The sequence below is a fragment of the Nicotiana sylvestris genome, chromosome 11, assembly GCF_000393655.2.
Source record: "Nicotiana sylvestris chromosome 11, ASM39365v2, whole genome shotgun sequence".
Taxonomy (NCBI): Eukaryota; Viridiplantae; Streptophyta; class Magnoliopsida; order Solanales; family Solanaceae; genus Nicotiana; species Nicotiana sylvestris.
The window spans coordinates 150,330,329-150,345,159 of record NC_091067.1 but is presented as its reverse complement, the minus strand read 5'-3'; the positions used below and the strand labels follow the sequence as shown (position 1 = coordinate 150,345,159).

The window sequence follows — 14,831 nt, the reverse complement described above, 5'->3', positions numbered from 1 at the left end:
ATAGTTTGTCTTAATTTTTTATTCCTTGTTAGGTGTTCAACCTTGACTCAATATTGTTTAGAATAAATACTGAAGGAATCGAATTCATTGTGGACTTAAAGAAGAGAACTTGTGACTGCCTGGAATTCCAACTTGATGAATTGCCCTGTCCACATGCAATTGCTGCTATTAATAAGAGATATTTGTAGAAATCAGATTACTGCTTAAATTGGTATTCAAAGGAAACATGGTTGAAAACATATGAAGGACATGTGAATACCGTGGGAGATCAAAAATCATGGGATATACCACAAAATGTACAATCTGAGATCACAAAACTTCCCGATGTAGAGATTTTAAAAGGAAGAGGACAAAAGAAGAGGCATATACGTGCGACTGAATCAGTACCATTCAAGTCTACCAAATGCAGTCGATGTAAACAAGTTGGCCATAATAGAACAACTTGCTTGTCTTCTCCAGCACATTATCCATATTCCAAGAAACACACTGAAAAATACTCCAACCTTCAATAATCCTTGATCTGAATTTAGACTTTCATTATTATATGACATAATTGAAATGTGATTTTTTTCATATGAATAAAAAAAATAAGCTTTTGGACTATTTTATATACTGCTAAAGTACAAATCACTCATTTTTGTTGCGCATGCTTACAGGTTTGGTTGCATTTTAAAAAAGTACGCAATGACTTCTACGAGAAAAAACTTTAGGTTACAGTATGTGAAATACATATCCTTAAACAAACACACACATACACACACATACACGTACAACACACAAAAGAAATACATGTACAAACAAAAGTTTCAGCATCTCTAAGCCGAAGTTATAGAAAAAGAACTTAGTAACTTCAGCATATTCTCGAATATGCTGAAGTAAACAAAAAAGCTCAGCATAAAAACATAAAAAATAATTACAAAAACTAAACATAAAAACCAACAAAGAAGTATAAAGCAAATACCAACAAATAACAAGGATAATGCAATAGAAAGCTAAGAAGAAAGAGGATGACAATTACATTGATATAAAATGAGATGAGAACAACATACAAAGTACAAACAAAACTTCAGCTCTCTGGGCTGAAGTTATACAAAATAAACTTAAAAACTTTAGCTCTATGGGCTGAAGTAAACAAAAAAGCACAACATTAAAACATAAAAAAGGATTACAAACACTAACAATCATCATCACAATACTCCTCAATTTCTCTAAATATCTCATCATCATTAGTATCAGAGATAACTATAGGGTACTCAGGCAAAAGACCACAGAGTCCAACGAGATCATTCTTCAACTTGTTGAATTCATCACACAGCTGACTTTGTTCGACGATTACTCTGTCCACAAGAGAAACTCTTCAGGTTGTTTTGCAGCTTGGAATAGTCGTCCTCGATGGGAAACTTAAAACTATCAAACTGCTGCACAACCTTGTCGAACGAGGTTGAATAACCTACACAACTACATTCCAGGTTAAGCCTATTCTGGAATGATTCATTGGCAAAGAACTGTGGCATGATTCTCTCCCAATCAGCCTTTATTTGATCCCACAAAAGCACAAGATTAGCCATCGGTTTGTTATTGTACCACTCACACTTCAAAGTCTCCCACTTATGCATAATTTCATCCATATTAGGCTTCCTACTTCCGCTTGCACCAGGCATTTTTTCTTTAACAAAAGCTGAAAGACTAAGGATGAATATAAATTTAAAGAAATATGATGGAAGTCTATGAATGACTATGAAATTTTCAAGTGAAGATATTGTTAATATAGACAAAGAGTTCACCTAATTAATTTAATATCTATAAATGTAAAAGTAACTTTTCAGCCATTTTTACTGTTTTACGTTCAGAGAAATTGAATTAAACAAGATAAGTAGGTGGTAAAACAAGTATGTGGTAAATGCAAAAAGAAATGTAACTTCAACCCTAATAAGCCCACAGTTTTTCTATAATAAAAAATAACTTCAGCCTGAAAAATAACTTTTCGGATCATTTACTATATGGAAAAACAAATTTAAATAAAAGATGAAGTAGGTGACAAAAGACAAAACGTATATAGTAAATGCAAAAAAGATAAGTATCAACTTAAAAAAATACCAAAACATGCTAAAGTTTTTGTCATAAGCTTTTTCAAAATCTTCAACCCAATGTGCTGAAGTTATTTAGTTCATTTCTAAAAACTTCAGCACATCATAAGCTGAAGTTTTTCATCGTGGATTCAATAGTTTTGTCGTAAAGCTTTCAAAATCTTCAGCCCAATGTGCTGAAGTTATTTAGTTCATTTTTAAAAACTTCAGCACATGATAAGCTGAAGTTTTTGTCCTGGACTCGATAGTTTTTGTCGTAAAGCTTTTTCAAATAACTTACGCAGAAACTGCTGAAGTTATTTAGTGTATTTAGTGATGAGTTGAAGTTTTTATCCTACATTTGACACTTTTGTTATGACTTTTAACCAAACCTTCAGCTTAAAAAGCAGAAGTTATTTACTTCATGCTCAAGTTTAGCATGCTGAATTTCAACAAAAATATACTTGAAATTCATGAAAAAAGACACAAACATATTTGAATCAATCCAAGTCAACCAAAAAACTAATTAATGCAAATAGAACAAAAATTTAAAAGGCATCATATAATTCACACAAAATAATGTATATTCACAAAATTCAATTTTGTTTTCACTTACATCCTTACCCAGGGTAGGGGTAAGGTATGCGTACACACTACTCTCCCCAGACCCCACTAAATGGGATTATACTGGGTTTTTGTTGTTGTTGTTTGTTGTTGTTACATCCTTGAAAAAAAATAGTTTTTTGTTTACAAGTTATTCGCTATTCAAAAAATTCACAGAGTGTCTTCATATTCTCCATAGTCATATCCTAGTTGCTCTTCTTGGGTTTCTTAACCACATTCCATGAACCTTCACTATGTCTTCAACTGATTCACAGAAGTGGTAATACGAGCACCTTACTTTACCACCTTGTACGGAAAGCGACAATACGAGCACCTTACTTTACCACCTTGTACGGACCTCTGAATTACATTTGCCATATTCTTGCATTTTCCACATATTTGCGTGAACGCCTTTCCAAGTGTGAAAAGGCATTCATGCAAATTCGCTGCAACACCATGATCTATAAGACAGTCACGCTTCATTTCACCAAATTTAATTCCACCAAAGCGTTTTCTGTCAGACACAGGTTGACGAAGTTTAGTACTATGATTTTTTTAGCAACTCCCGTCTTCTTTCATAAGAAAAAAATAAGAAAATATTGGCCAAAGACATGCTTACTAGTGTGCAGTTGGAAATTCGTTGGAAGCATAGATAATGAATGAGAAGTCCAGAATACTTCATATGTGACGGAGAGTGGCCACATCAAAAACTCGAGCCCCAGGAAATTTGCTCTTTTTCCTAAAAGTTAGATCTATCAACTAGTAAAAAGAGCAAATTGTCCTGGAGCTCGAGTTTTTGATCTAGCCACTCTCCTTCACATATGAAGTATTTCGACTTTTCCGTCATTATCTTTGCTTCCCATGAACTCCCTGCTACACCCAATAAGCATGTCTTTGCCAACATTTTCTTGTTTTTCTTTGAATACAAATTTAAAGAAATATGATAGAAGTCTATGGATGACTATGAAATTTTCAAGTGAAGAGATTGTTAATATAGCCAAAGAGTGCAACTAATTAATTTAATATCTATAAATGCTGAAGAGACTGTTAACTGCTTTTTGTTCAGAGAAATTGAATGTAACAAGATAAGTAGTTGGCAAAACAAGTAAGTGGTAAATGCTAGTAGTTGGTAAATGCAATAACAAAATAGTAAAAAATAAGGCCAGAAAAAGTAGGTGATATAGGTGATAAATGACAAAAAGTAGCTAGAAAATGCAAAAAAGATAAGTATCAAGTTAAAAAAATACCAAAACATGCTAAAGTTTTTGTTGTAACGCTTTTTCAAAAAACTTCAGCCCAATGTGCTAAAGCTTTTTAGTGTATTTCTAAAAACTTCAGCACATGATAAGCTGAAGTTTTTTTGTTGGATTCAATAGTTTTTATCGTAACGCTTTTTCAAAAAACTTCAGCCCAATATGCTGAAGTTTTTTAGTATATTTTTAAAAACTTCAGCACCTGATAAGCTTAAGTTTTTGTATTGGATTCAATAGTTTTTGTCGTAAAGCTTTTTCAAAAAACTTCAGCCCAATGTGCTGAAGTTTTTTGGTGCATTTCTAAAAACTTCAGCACTTGATAAGCTGAAGTTTTTGTCCTACAATCGACACTTTTGTTATGACTTTTAACCAAAACTTCAGCTTAAAAAGTATAAGTCATTTACCTCATGCTTAAGTTTTTTCAACAAAAATATACTTAAAATTCATGATAAAAGACACAAACATATTTGTATGAACAAAAGTGAACTAAAAAAATAATTAATGTATACTCACAAAATTCAAATTATGTTCCACCAATCCTCTAATAAAAAAATTCACACAGAGTCTCTTCAAAATCTCCATAATCATGTCCTTCTTGTTCTTCTGGAGTTTCATAACTGCTATCTTTTTTCTACTTTCCATGAGCCCAAAGATTGGCAGCCAATTCTCTCCTGAATATTAATGACTGACTTTGATCGAAATTGAAGACATCTTATTTATTCAACCACATATCAATTAACTTAAGAGCAAATATACCACAATCAACACTACAAAAAACACATGAAAAAGAAATTGAAGAATAGTTAACACAATGACAAAAAATAATAAACATAAGATGAATGGTAAAACATATGCGAAATACGTACTTGTTAGTCTGTTGCGGTGACTTCATCCACTTAATTTGAAATTTTTCCACAGGACTTTCTTCATAAAATTTATTGTGTGTGTAGACATGTGATTTTTGACCCTCCCTAAGATTTTTTCATATTTAGCACGTAAATATTTAATTTAGGCCTAATATAGCTATTTCAACTCATTTTTACTCTTTTACTTTATTTTATTACAAGAAAAATAAAAATTACAAAAATTATTCCATTAATGTTTTCTTAGTCATTTTTAACCTTGAAAAATACAAAAAAAATAGTTTGTTTTAATGATCAGTCTTATTTTTACAGTTATTTTATTTAAGTAGGACTAATTAATAAATAAGGTCGTATCTTAGTCCCGTTCGCGGAGAAAGTATAAAACTTGGGCTCGAGCAACCCATTTTTAGGTCTAATTTTGGACCTAACCCATAATTCCCAAACCCATAATTCCTAGGCCCATACCCCTAACCTAATCCCTGCCCCTATATATAGTATCTAACACCTAAAATAAAGGAGAAAAAAAGAACTCCTAAAAATCTGCAAAAGGAGCGCCGCAAATCAGAACCCACATCCTTGACTTCACTTTCTTCAACCATTAACACACCCATCGTCAACACTCCTCCCTAGATTTCCCTCTGTCTCTCCCTCGTTATTTAAGAGAGAACGTCGATGGGCAGTAAATCGGCGATTTCGCCGGCTAAATTTTGACCACCGAACGCCTTACCCCCACTTTAAAGATAAGCTGAACCTTAGAGAGGCTTCGGAGATTAAAAAAGAAACACAAAGAATGTGAAGAGAGGACGGAACAGTAGTGAAACAAGGAGGAAACTAATTTCTTCCTTCCTTAATACGCACAGACAGTTTGAGGTTAGAGCAAGGAAATTTCTGGTTATGTTTTGTCGATTGTAATTATGCTGGAAATATCTTGTTGCTATGGAGTCTAATTGAAGTGGGGATCGTCGCTCGAGGTTTATGTTCAAAGTTTTCTGTCCGGGTTTCACTGAATCTCTGGTAGCTCGTTCGTTTTGTCGCTGCGTGCGTCTGTTCAAGTTTGGACTTTCGTTATTGGCATTCCATTTGTCCGTGTGTTCGATCAGAAGTTAATTATAAAGAGTTTATCCGTCGAGGTTCGATTTGAAATCGTTGTTCTTTGTTTCCGGTTTGAGGTTTGAGTTTCAATTCGTTCATATACATATGTTATTTCAGTCTATTTACGATGCTCTGTTTATTGTGCTAATAGCGGTGACAAGAATGATATTAGCCTTTGATTTAATCATGTTTGTTTATTATTTGAGATTTGTGAATCACTGGTGCATATTTGGTTTAGACGCGTTCATGAGAATTCATCCTTGCTATTTTGAGTAGTTCATGAGTATTGTGTAAGCTCTGTTTTAGGATTTGAAAGTCTTTTTTTAACTTCAGTTTCTTGTGCCTCGCAGTAGTCTTGCATCTCACTCTTAAATTTTCAAATTCTATTATGGTTAAAAGAGGTTAATATTCTGAGTTTAATATTCTCCTTCATCAATTTAAAAATTAAAAGTGTTTGAATAAGTAGTTTAAGTAATTGTTTGGTCTGGTGTTATTAAAGTTAATTGGAATATACTAGCATCTTGTGGATATGACTATTAAGATATCATGTTCGTTGTTAGTTCTAAGTTAGATCTGCGTTCTCTTTCTGTTAAATCTAAAATGTTAAGTGGAGTGATTTGTGATTCATCAAATGGGTCAGAGTATTTCACTACCTTCTCATGCTTGACTATGTGCGCTCTTTTCAGTTACCGTATGCATTGGTGTTAATATTATGATCTGGCAGAACACAATAATGAAAAGTGAGGTGTTTGGCATTTTGTTTGTTGAAAATAAGTCGAGCTGAGGTGTGCCATTTAACTGTGTCATCTATGGACCTCACAAATGTTATTTTAGATATTAAAAATGAACACTTGTAGTGTGCTTTTGGCGCGTTATAATAAAATTATCGTGGCTACGGGTACGGTTCCCGTAATGTAGTTGTGATACATCCTTCCTAAATTCGGGTGTGCATTTCATGTGACCTAAATCCAAATCTTAAAAACGTTAAATAAAATGTGCCTCGGATTGTGGGTTTATTTTATGTGGCGTGGTCCAAAGACGTATTTCAGATGACGTTGAAATCTTCCTTAAAATATTTAAAAGCGGTTTAAAGCTAAAATGCACATAGGTTTAAAAGTGTATTAAGAATCAGATAATAGGCCAATAATAACAGTTGAGCGACCATGCTAGAACCACGGAATCCGGGAATGCCTAACACCTTCTCCCGGGTTAACATAATTCCTTACCCGAATTTCTGTGTTCGCGGACTGTAAAACAGAGTCAATCTTTTCCTTGATTCGGGATTCGAACCGGTGACTTGGGACACCATATATTATCCCAAGTGGTGACTCTGAATCTTTAAATAAATAATCTCATTTCGATTGTCACTTTAAATTGAAAAAACTCCCTTATATACCCCTTTACGGGGGTGTAGGTAAAAAGGATTTGTGACAGTGTGCACCAAAATCCAAGCATTTGAGACAGTGTGGGATCAACCAGACATAAATTCTGATATGTTCAAACACGGGTTCATATGTTACACTGCCCATGGAATCATACACATATATAATTTTATCTTTAAAGTCCAGAATTCCAAAAAAGTAGTGTGTAGATGTTTGGCCCATCCTTGGCTTAAGTCTAAATGAAAAGAATACTTTTCTGGCAGATGCCCATGAGATACCACAGGAAAGGTCGAGGTCTTTTACGTAGTTGGCCACCTTTTCATTCATTGATTCTTCCTCAAACCAAGTAAAGTCCGTGAGTGGCTGAATAACCGCTTCTCTTTTTCTTCTTCAACTTGTTGTTTGGATATCCTCTTTCTCTTTTATTTGCTCTTTTTTTGATCCTCCATTCTCTTTTGCTTCATTTTTTTTAATTATCTCCATCTGTTCTACTGAAGGATGAATACCATTCAACTTAGTCATATACTGATCAAAAAGTAAATCTGTTACTGCACATCTTGATTTTGGATAACTTGGAAGGTGATAGCAATATTTTTTGCGCAAGTAATATATGCCCACTTCAATATGCTGCAAATGAACAATAACAAATGATAACATATGAAATAACAACTTCAACAGTTTACTATGAATAAAGCTAAAGTTTTCCAAATTACAGTACAAAAACTTTACTATAAAAAAATAAGCTGAACTTTTGGGAAATGCAGTTGAAAACCAATTCAAAAAACAAACTTAATAACTTACTTCGTCCACAAGATCAGAGTCAGGATCCATAAGCTCGGTAAAGAATGATTTTGCAATATCAACTCCACCTAATCTGAATCAATTGGAATCATATTCACTGGCGTCCATCTCCAACCACTCTGTAAATCTTTGCATCAATCCACTGTCTTGATTAACATAACGGAAGGGACATCTTTGTGTATTCTTTCCAACTTTCCAATCTTGCCCCCTTTGCTTTTGTTTATGAACTACGTAAGGAGATCTCAACCAAATACTCACCATACGAATCCTTTTCCCTTTTTTATATGGTTTTCCTTTTGCTTGCTCTTCCTGCTGTTCCGTCACAACTAACTGCTGCTGTTCAGTAGCAGGGGAAAAACCCACAGCCATCGTGGCAGATGCTTGGCCAACTCCCTATTGTTCACGACGTTCTTGTCTCTCTTCACGAACAACAACAGCAGCAGAATTACCTTCTGAATCAGTACCTTGTGTACTACCAAGTGAAAATGAACATAAATTGAAGTTGAGGATATCACCGGTGTCACACATAGGAGAACTGGAAATCTTCCTTCTCTTAGGATTTGGAAGAAGTTGCGATGCATCAGATGACATCTACAAAAGCAAGGAAAATATAAACATAAATAAAACTGATACAAAACACACATTAGGCAAAAAAACAGCTTGTAATCGAATTGCAGAAAATGACTACTAGTCTAAGTGTTGAGACACATATGTTGTTTGCATTCCAACATATCCTGTATCTTCATTCAAAAAAAAAAACTAAATAATACTAACTAAATTTTATGAAATAATACCAACACACTTCACACCTGTCTTTGAGGCAACAAGTGTGAATATATGTATTTCTCCTTTTTCATATAGCTGCATAAGCTCACCAAATTCTTTTTGAGCTGCCTCGAGTCTTTCTGAAAAATCATTCAAAAACATAAAAAAGAAAATAAAGTATGTAAAATTTCAAACTGTAAAAAATATACTTCGATCAAATATAATAAATTCATGATCTATAGAATACCTTGACGTTTGTCTTCCCCTGTGGTTTCCCCAGGCTGCATGTCTTTCTCGATATCAGCATTTTCAGCTTCATTCAATTGTGAACCAATGTCGAGGAGCATTGGAGTATTCTCTGGAAGGTTTTTCTCAACTCTACCTTCATTCAATTCAACATCATCAGAGAGTTTTTGAGTTGTGTCAATTGAAGCACAATTAGTTTCAACTTCCACTGCATATTCATAAAGAGGGGGAAATAGATCAACTAGTTTTTCTATATATATATAACATAGAAAAAATTTATATATGTGGTGAAAATTCCACTACAGGATATTATAAAAAAAATAGTTAAAACTTTAACTCTAAGAAGGATGAAGTTAGCCAGTCACAAACAAAAACTTCGACAGTTACAAAAAAAACTTTAGCTCTAAAGCTGAAGTTCACAAGTTACAAAACAAAACATTCAGCAAAAAAACATGCTGTAGTTTTTACAAAAAACACAAAACATGAAACAAAACTTCAGCTCCTATCTAAGGTATCATTGAAATATTATAAACTTCACACTTTATACCTGTAGTAATAATTTTCTGTGTATCACCACCTAGAAGTTCTTTGCAAATAGCTAGTGCTCCTCCATACCGATCGTCTTTCCCAATAGTGCTAGACACATCACTCGCTTTCAGTTTTAAAGTACCAACAAGTGCTTGATCTCCATTGCCAAACAAATTGCCTTTTGCATATCACTTTCCAAAGCACAACTCGGTGCATGTTTTTCAGTGCCAACAACTTGATCATCTGCACCTTTCTCAGTTGTTACCTCTTCATCATTTCCATCTTTACTCTGTCTACAAACACTGGATTGTTCCTCTCCACCTTGTTGTTGAACATGTTCATCGCCTTCAACAACCGCTTCCTTACGTGTAGCATTATCCTCTGCGATTTTACGCAATGCATCATGAGCAGTATGTTCTTCAGTCTCAACAACTTGATTATCTGCACCTTGCTTGCTTCCAATATTCTCAGTTGATAACTCCGCTTCATCATTTCCATCTCTACTCAATCTATCAGCACTGGAACGTTCCTCTTCAACTTGTTCTTGAACATGTTGATCGCCTTCAAAAGCCACTTCCTCACGTGTAGCATTTACATCTATGACTTTATCTGATGCATCATCAATATCATTAATATCCGATGGATGTTCGTAACAGTCGTTCACCCTATCATATTCTCGATAGTTACTCAAATCAAAATTGCCATCGTCCATTCTTTTTGATTTGTTGACAATCTTAAACAACTGTTCAAACTTCTCATCGAAATATTCCTAGATAAAAATTTACTAACAATGATCAATCTGAATAAAATCAGCATAAATAAAAAAAATTCTCTATAAATTAGCTTACCTTCACTTTTACAAAAACCGCATCCACAATAGCAGATCGCTCCTCCTTTTTAAACTTATCGAAAACTTCTTTCACGATCGTGCTTCTTTCTTTTTCTGCATGCCTTTGAACCTCCATCGTTAATCTCTAGAATAGACACACAACAAAAATTCAGATATAGAAGAAAACTTCAGCTCAAAAACATGTTGTACTTTTACAAAAACAAAACCAAAAAACTTCAGATCAAAACTTACAAAACATATTGTGTCTAATAATTCATTGTCATCAAAGTCACTTGTAGAACGGTTAGAACGACTCTAGGTACGAGATGATTCGCCAATAAAAGGAGTTCGATTCGCTTCTTTTGATCGACTCTGACTACGTGGTGATTCACCAATAACATGAGTTCGATTCGATTCTTTTGATCGACTCAGAGTATGTGGTGATTCACCAGTTGAAGGAACCGCGTTAAGTACCTTTGAACGAATCCGACTGCATGGTAATTGTCCAATTAAAGGCATTGAATTCAATTCCTCTCCTGTAGGAATTATATCCAATACCGTAAAGCTGCGATATCTCTGTTTAATTCAAAAAAGTATATTATGAGAAGAAAAAAACTAATACGTCAACATATTAACACAAAGACAAAAAAAAGTAACTTACTTCATGACTACTGAACATATCAAAAAGTTCGGGAAATTTAGGCTCTCCCACATATACATAACGTAACATCCTGGGAACCTGAGGGGTATCAAAGTACTCATTCTCTATTATATACTTCTCTCGAATATCTGGGAAGCGCTCATAGAACCAAGCACATAACGGATATGGAAATCCACCAAGTGTATACTCAGTTGAATGTAATTTGTTCTGCTTGTCCAATGCATGTTTTAGTGAGTAAATGAGCTTCTCATAAGCCACATTACCCCAAGGATATTCAGCACAATCCTTATCATCTTCAACAATAGATGCATACTCCTCCATCACATATGACTCGGTCTTTTTCCCAAACAAAATAGACTCTACAACAAGAATTTCCATAAGCTTCACAGCATCATCATCGCTTTTGCATACGTGTATGTGATTCACAACATTTTTTGGAATTTCATTCCGAGTCATAAAATCTCGAATATCCTTCAAAGTCACACCCTTGGACTTACCAAAATAGCGCTTCAGAATATTGCTCTCTCGATTAATTGGTTTTTTAACATTATGTGTTGTGATCCGCAAACCACACATAATGTGAAAGTCTTCAAGGGTGAAGGAAACATCATGGCCAAAAATCTTGAAACTAATCGAGTCTCGATCATTCGTAAATATTCGAGAAAGACACAGACAATAAATCAACTTTATGCTGCATTTGAAATTCTCCATAGCCATAATGTATTGAAATGTACCATTATTAAGCTTATCCCGTTGTGTAGGAGTCAAGAAAGTTGTAATTAATTTCTTCAAATCGTGGTTCCCCTTCCAGTAACCCTTACAGTTAAGCCAATCTCGAAACTCAAAATATCTTTGCCCTGGTCTTGTAGGTGGATGAGCAGGGACATAAGGACCTGAGGGTATTATAGGTTGTGTAGGTGCTTTAGGTGCTTTAGGGGCATTAGCTGCTTTGCGTACTTTAGCTGCATTAGGATCTTTAGGTGCCATCTGTTCAAAAAAAGCAAAACATACAAAAAATAACATCGGGACATTATCAAAAAGATCAGTTAAAACTTCAATCTCTAAGAAGGCTGAAGTTCGACAGTTATAAAACAAAAACTTCAGCTCTAGAGCTGAAGTTCGATAGTTACAAAACAAAACTTCAGCTCTAGAGCTGAAGTTCACCAGTAACAAAAACAAAAACTTCAGCTCCTAAAGCTGAAGTTCACCAGTTACAAAACATAAAACATTCAGCAACATGCTGTAGTTTTTACAAAAAAATAAAACACAAATTCAAATCCAAAAACAATGCTAAAATATGAAAAAAAACTTCAGCTCCTATCTAAGGTATCATCACTTTAATAGTATCATCTATTTAACTCTCAAAAATTTTAAAAATTTGGACGTCTAATCACTAAAGAATTTATAGAATTTTCATCAACAATATAAAAACTCGTTCAAAAAACCTAAAAACACAATCGTAAATATAAAACTAATGCAATTATCAAACTAAACCCGAAGAAACTATTTAATCATAAATACATGACTATCAAAACCAAAGCCAGAAATAAAACCCAGAAAGTTAATGCAATGTACCTGTGATTAAATCGTAATGTGGGAACAACAACGACTAGTAGTTGAAAAATCAAAACAATGACGAAAATCGTTTGATTTCAGAAAAGAACAAATCAAAAAACGCGAATAACGAGAGACAGAGACAGTAAAAGACTAGCATATACTTGGAAAGAAAGTAGTCTTTTAATAAAGAAGGGCAAAATAGTCTTTTAAAAGGCTTTTAACAAAAAAAAAAACGGGTACGGATGCAAACAGAAAGACAAAGCAGCTATAGGTTAAAAAGGGGCGCCCCATGCAATTTTTACTCATTCTTCCTGGATGAAGTTACAGTTAGGCCCAATTGAGTAGGAAGCCCAAATACTCATTTAGGCCTATATCATGCTGGCATTGGGCTCATCAAAATACATTCTCTCGAAGAAGCACAGTAGGTAAATGCAAAAGAATTGCATTTCGACCTTTCATATTTTATTGTGGCATATTTCAAAAGAATCGGATATTTCCTATTCATACAGATTTATATAAATTTTACGTACTGATAGAGTAAAATTTGCTACACAAAATAGGTTATTTAACCAATTTAGCAAGTTACTTACCTTATTTCGGATACTAATTCACACTTACATATCATTAGTTTTTAATAAAATTAATTTTGTAATTTTTTTTTACACTAACGCTATATAAAAGTTAAATATGTTGTTATTTTAGGACTAAGGCATGCAATTGGCCTAAATGCGAGTCCACGCCCCGTCTCCTCTTCCCCCAAAAGAAGGGGAGGAAGCAAACAAGGTTTCAGAAATAAAAGAAAGAGTGTAAATAATATAAAACTAAATAAAGGAAAAAGAAGCCTTAAATGGAATTGAAAAGAAACCAAACAAACGAATATTATGCTTTTAATGCATTTACTTTTAGATCTCAATATGGCCCCCAAAGGTGTACAATATTTTCTTTTTTGATCAACTTTTAGTCTTATGTTTGTTTCAGTGTAAAAAATAAAAAGTGAATTATATTTGGTTCTGTGAAAAGAGGAAGTAAGAAGAAAAATATTATCATGAATTTCTCTTATTAATTAAGGAAGTAAAAAATAAGGTGAAATAAATTACCTGAATGTAAGTAAAGTATAAAGAAATTGAGTCTAAAAACTTATTTATTAAAGATAATCTGATTTCAAAAGAAGTCTAAGAAATACCCGAGAAGTATACTAAAATCGTACTAAAACCAGTAAACATGTCAAATAAATGATCGAGATGGTAAAATAATTATTAAATAATTTTAGGGGTTTAACTTATAGTTTTATAAATAAATACATAAAAAGAATTCATAAAGCACCTATAAAAATGTGGCTGTCTCATGGTTTGACCTAAAAGCTAAATAAATTAAACAGTTTTAAGCTTTGTGAAAGAGGAGGCAACCTCGGATTCTAGAAAAGTGTCGTGTTGGCATTGAGAAAAATACTTCTTTTAACTAAAATAAAAATAAAAATATGGTACTTCTTTTTCTTCAGTCTCCCTTTTTTTAACCCCCCAAAACAAGATCGATCAATCATTTGGATGAGTTTAATTTCTATATGCCGATGACGTACAAAATATTTACAGAATAAAATATCGAATTGTAGATATCAAAATTTTATCGGATCAAATTCATATGAAATTTGGGCAAAATCCTAAATTTAAGATACTATAAGTAGAGTCCATCAAGGTTCTTTGGAGACTACTCTATATGAAACCCTAACTTGGAAGCTATTCTATCCGATAAAATTTTGATATTTACACGTATAAAATAATTAAGGTAAATTTCTTCAATAAATACTAATTTTTTTTATTTTCAATAAATACTAATTTATGTAACAACAAATCAACTATTATAAGTTAGAACAACACTAATAGTATAATAAAATTTACAATAACAATAATATAGTCAGTCTAATTTTACTAGTGAGGTATGAAAAAAATGATGTTTATGCAGACTTTACCCTAACTTGTGTGAGGCATAAAGACTATTTCCGATAACCTCGGCTCAAGAAAGTATTTTTTAGTGTAATAAAATTTACATTGTGAATATATAGCTTAAATACATATTGGATAGAAATATTCCATTTGACATCATTGGAATTGAAAAATGAGTGAAAACTTTAGGAAAAAGACATCAATCCATATGCAGCTTCTTTATAGACAAAAGAAACCATTCATTT

The 14,831-nt window shown here is 33.3% G+C and overlaps 1 protein-coding gene across 1 annotated transcript; it reads right to left on the bottom strand.

Moving 5' to 3' along the window:
- Positions 1-8,453: 8,453 nt before the first annotated feature.
- On the bottom strand, positions 8,454-12,076 carry LOC138881840 (uncharacterized). The gene is made up of 8 exons (XM_070162124.1): positions 11,090-12,076; positions 10,903-11,004; positions 10,448-10,573; positions 9,742-10,368; positions 9,619-9,634; positions 9,073-9,279; positions 8,859-8,965; positions 8,454-8,651 (listed from the first exon to the last, which is right to left on the bottom strand). Exons 1-8 carry the CDS (start codon positions 12,074-12,076, stop codon positions 8,454-8,456), a joined length of 2,370 nt encoding a protein of 789 aa, XP_070018225.1.
- Positions 12,077-14,831: the final 2,755 nt, after the last annotated feature.

Coding starts and splice junctions, on each gene's coding strand:
- LOC138881840 (XM_070162124.1), bottom strand. CDS start 12,076: ATGGCACCTAAAGATCCTAATGCAGCTAAAGTACGCAAAGCAGCTAAT. Junction 11,005..11,089: donor ATATGTTCAGTAGTCATGAA/GTAAGTTACTTT, acceptor TGAATTAAACAG/AGATATCGCAGCTTTACGGT. Junction 10,574..10,902: donor GCAGTCGGATTCGTTCAAAG/GTACTTAACGCG, acceptor TGTCTATTCTAG/AGATTAACGATGGAGGTTCA.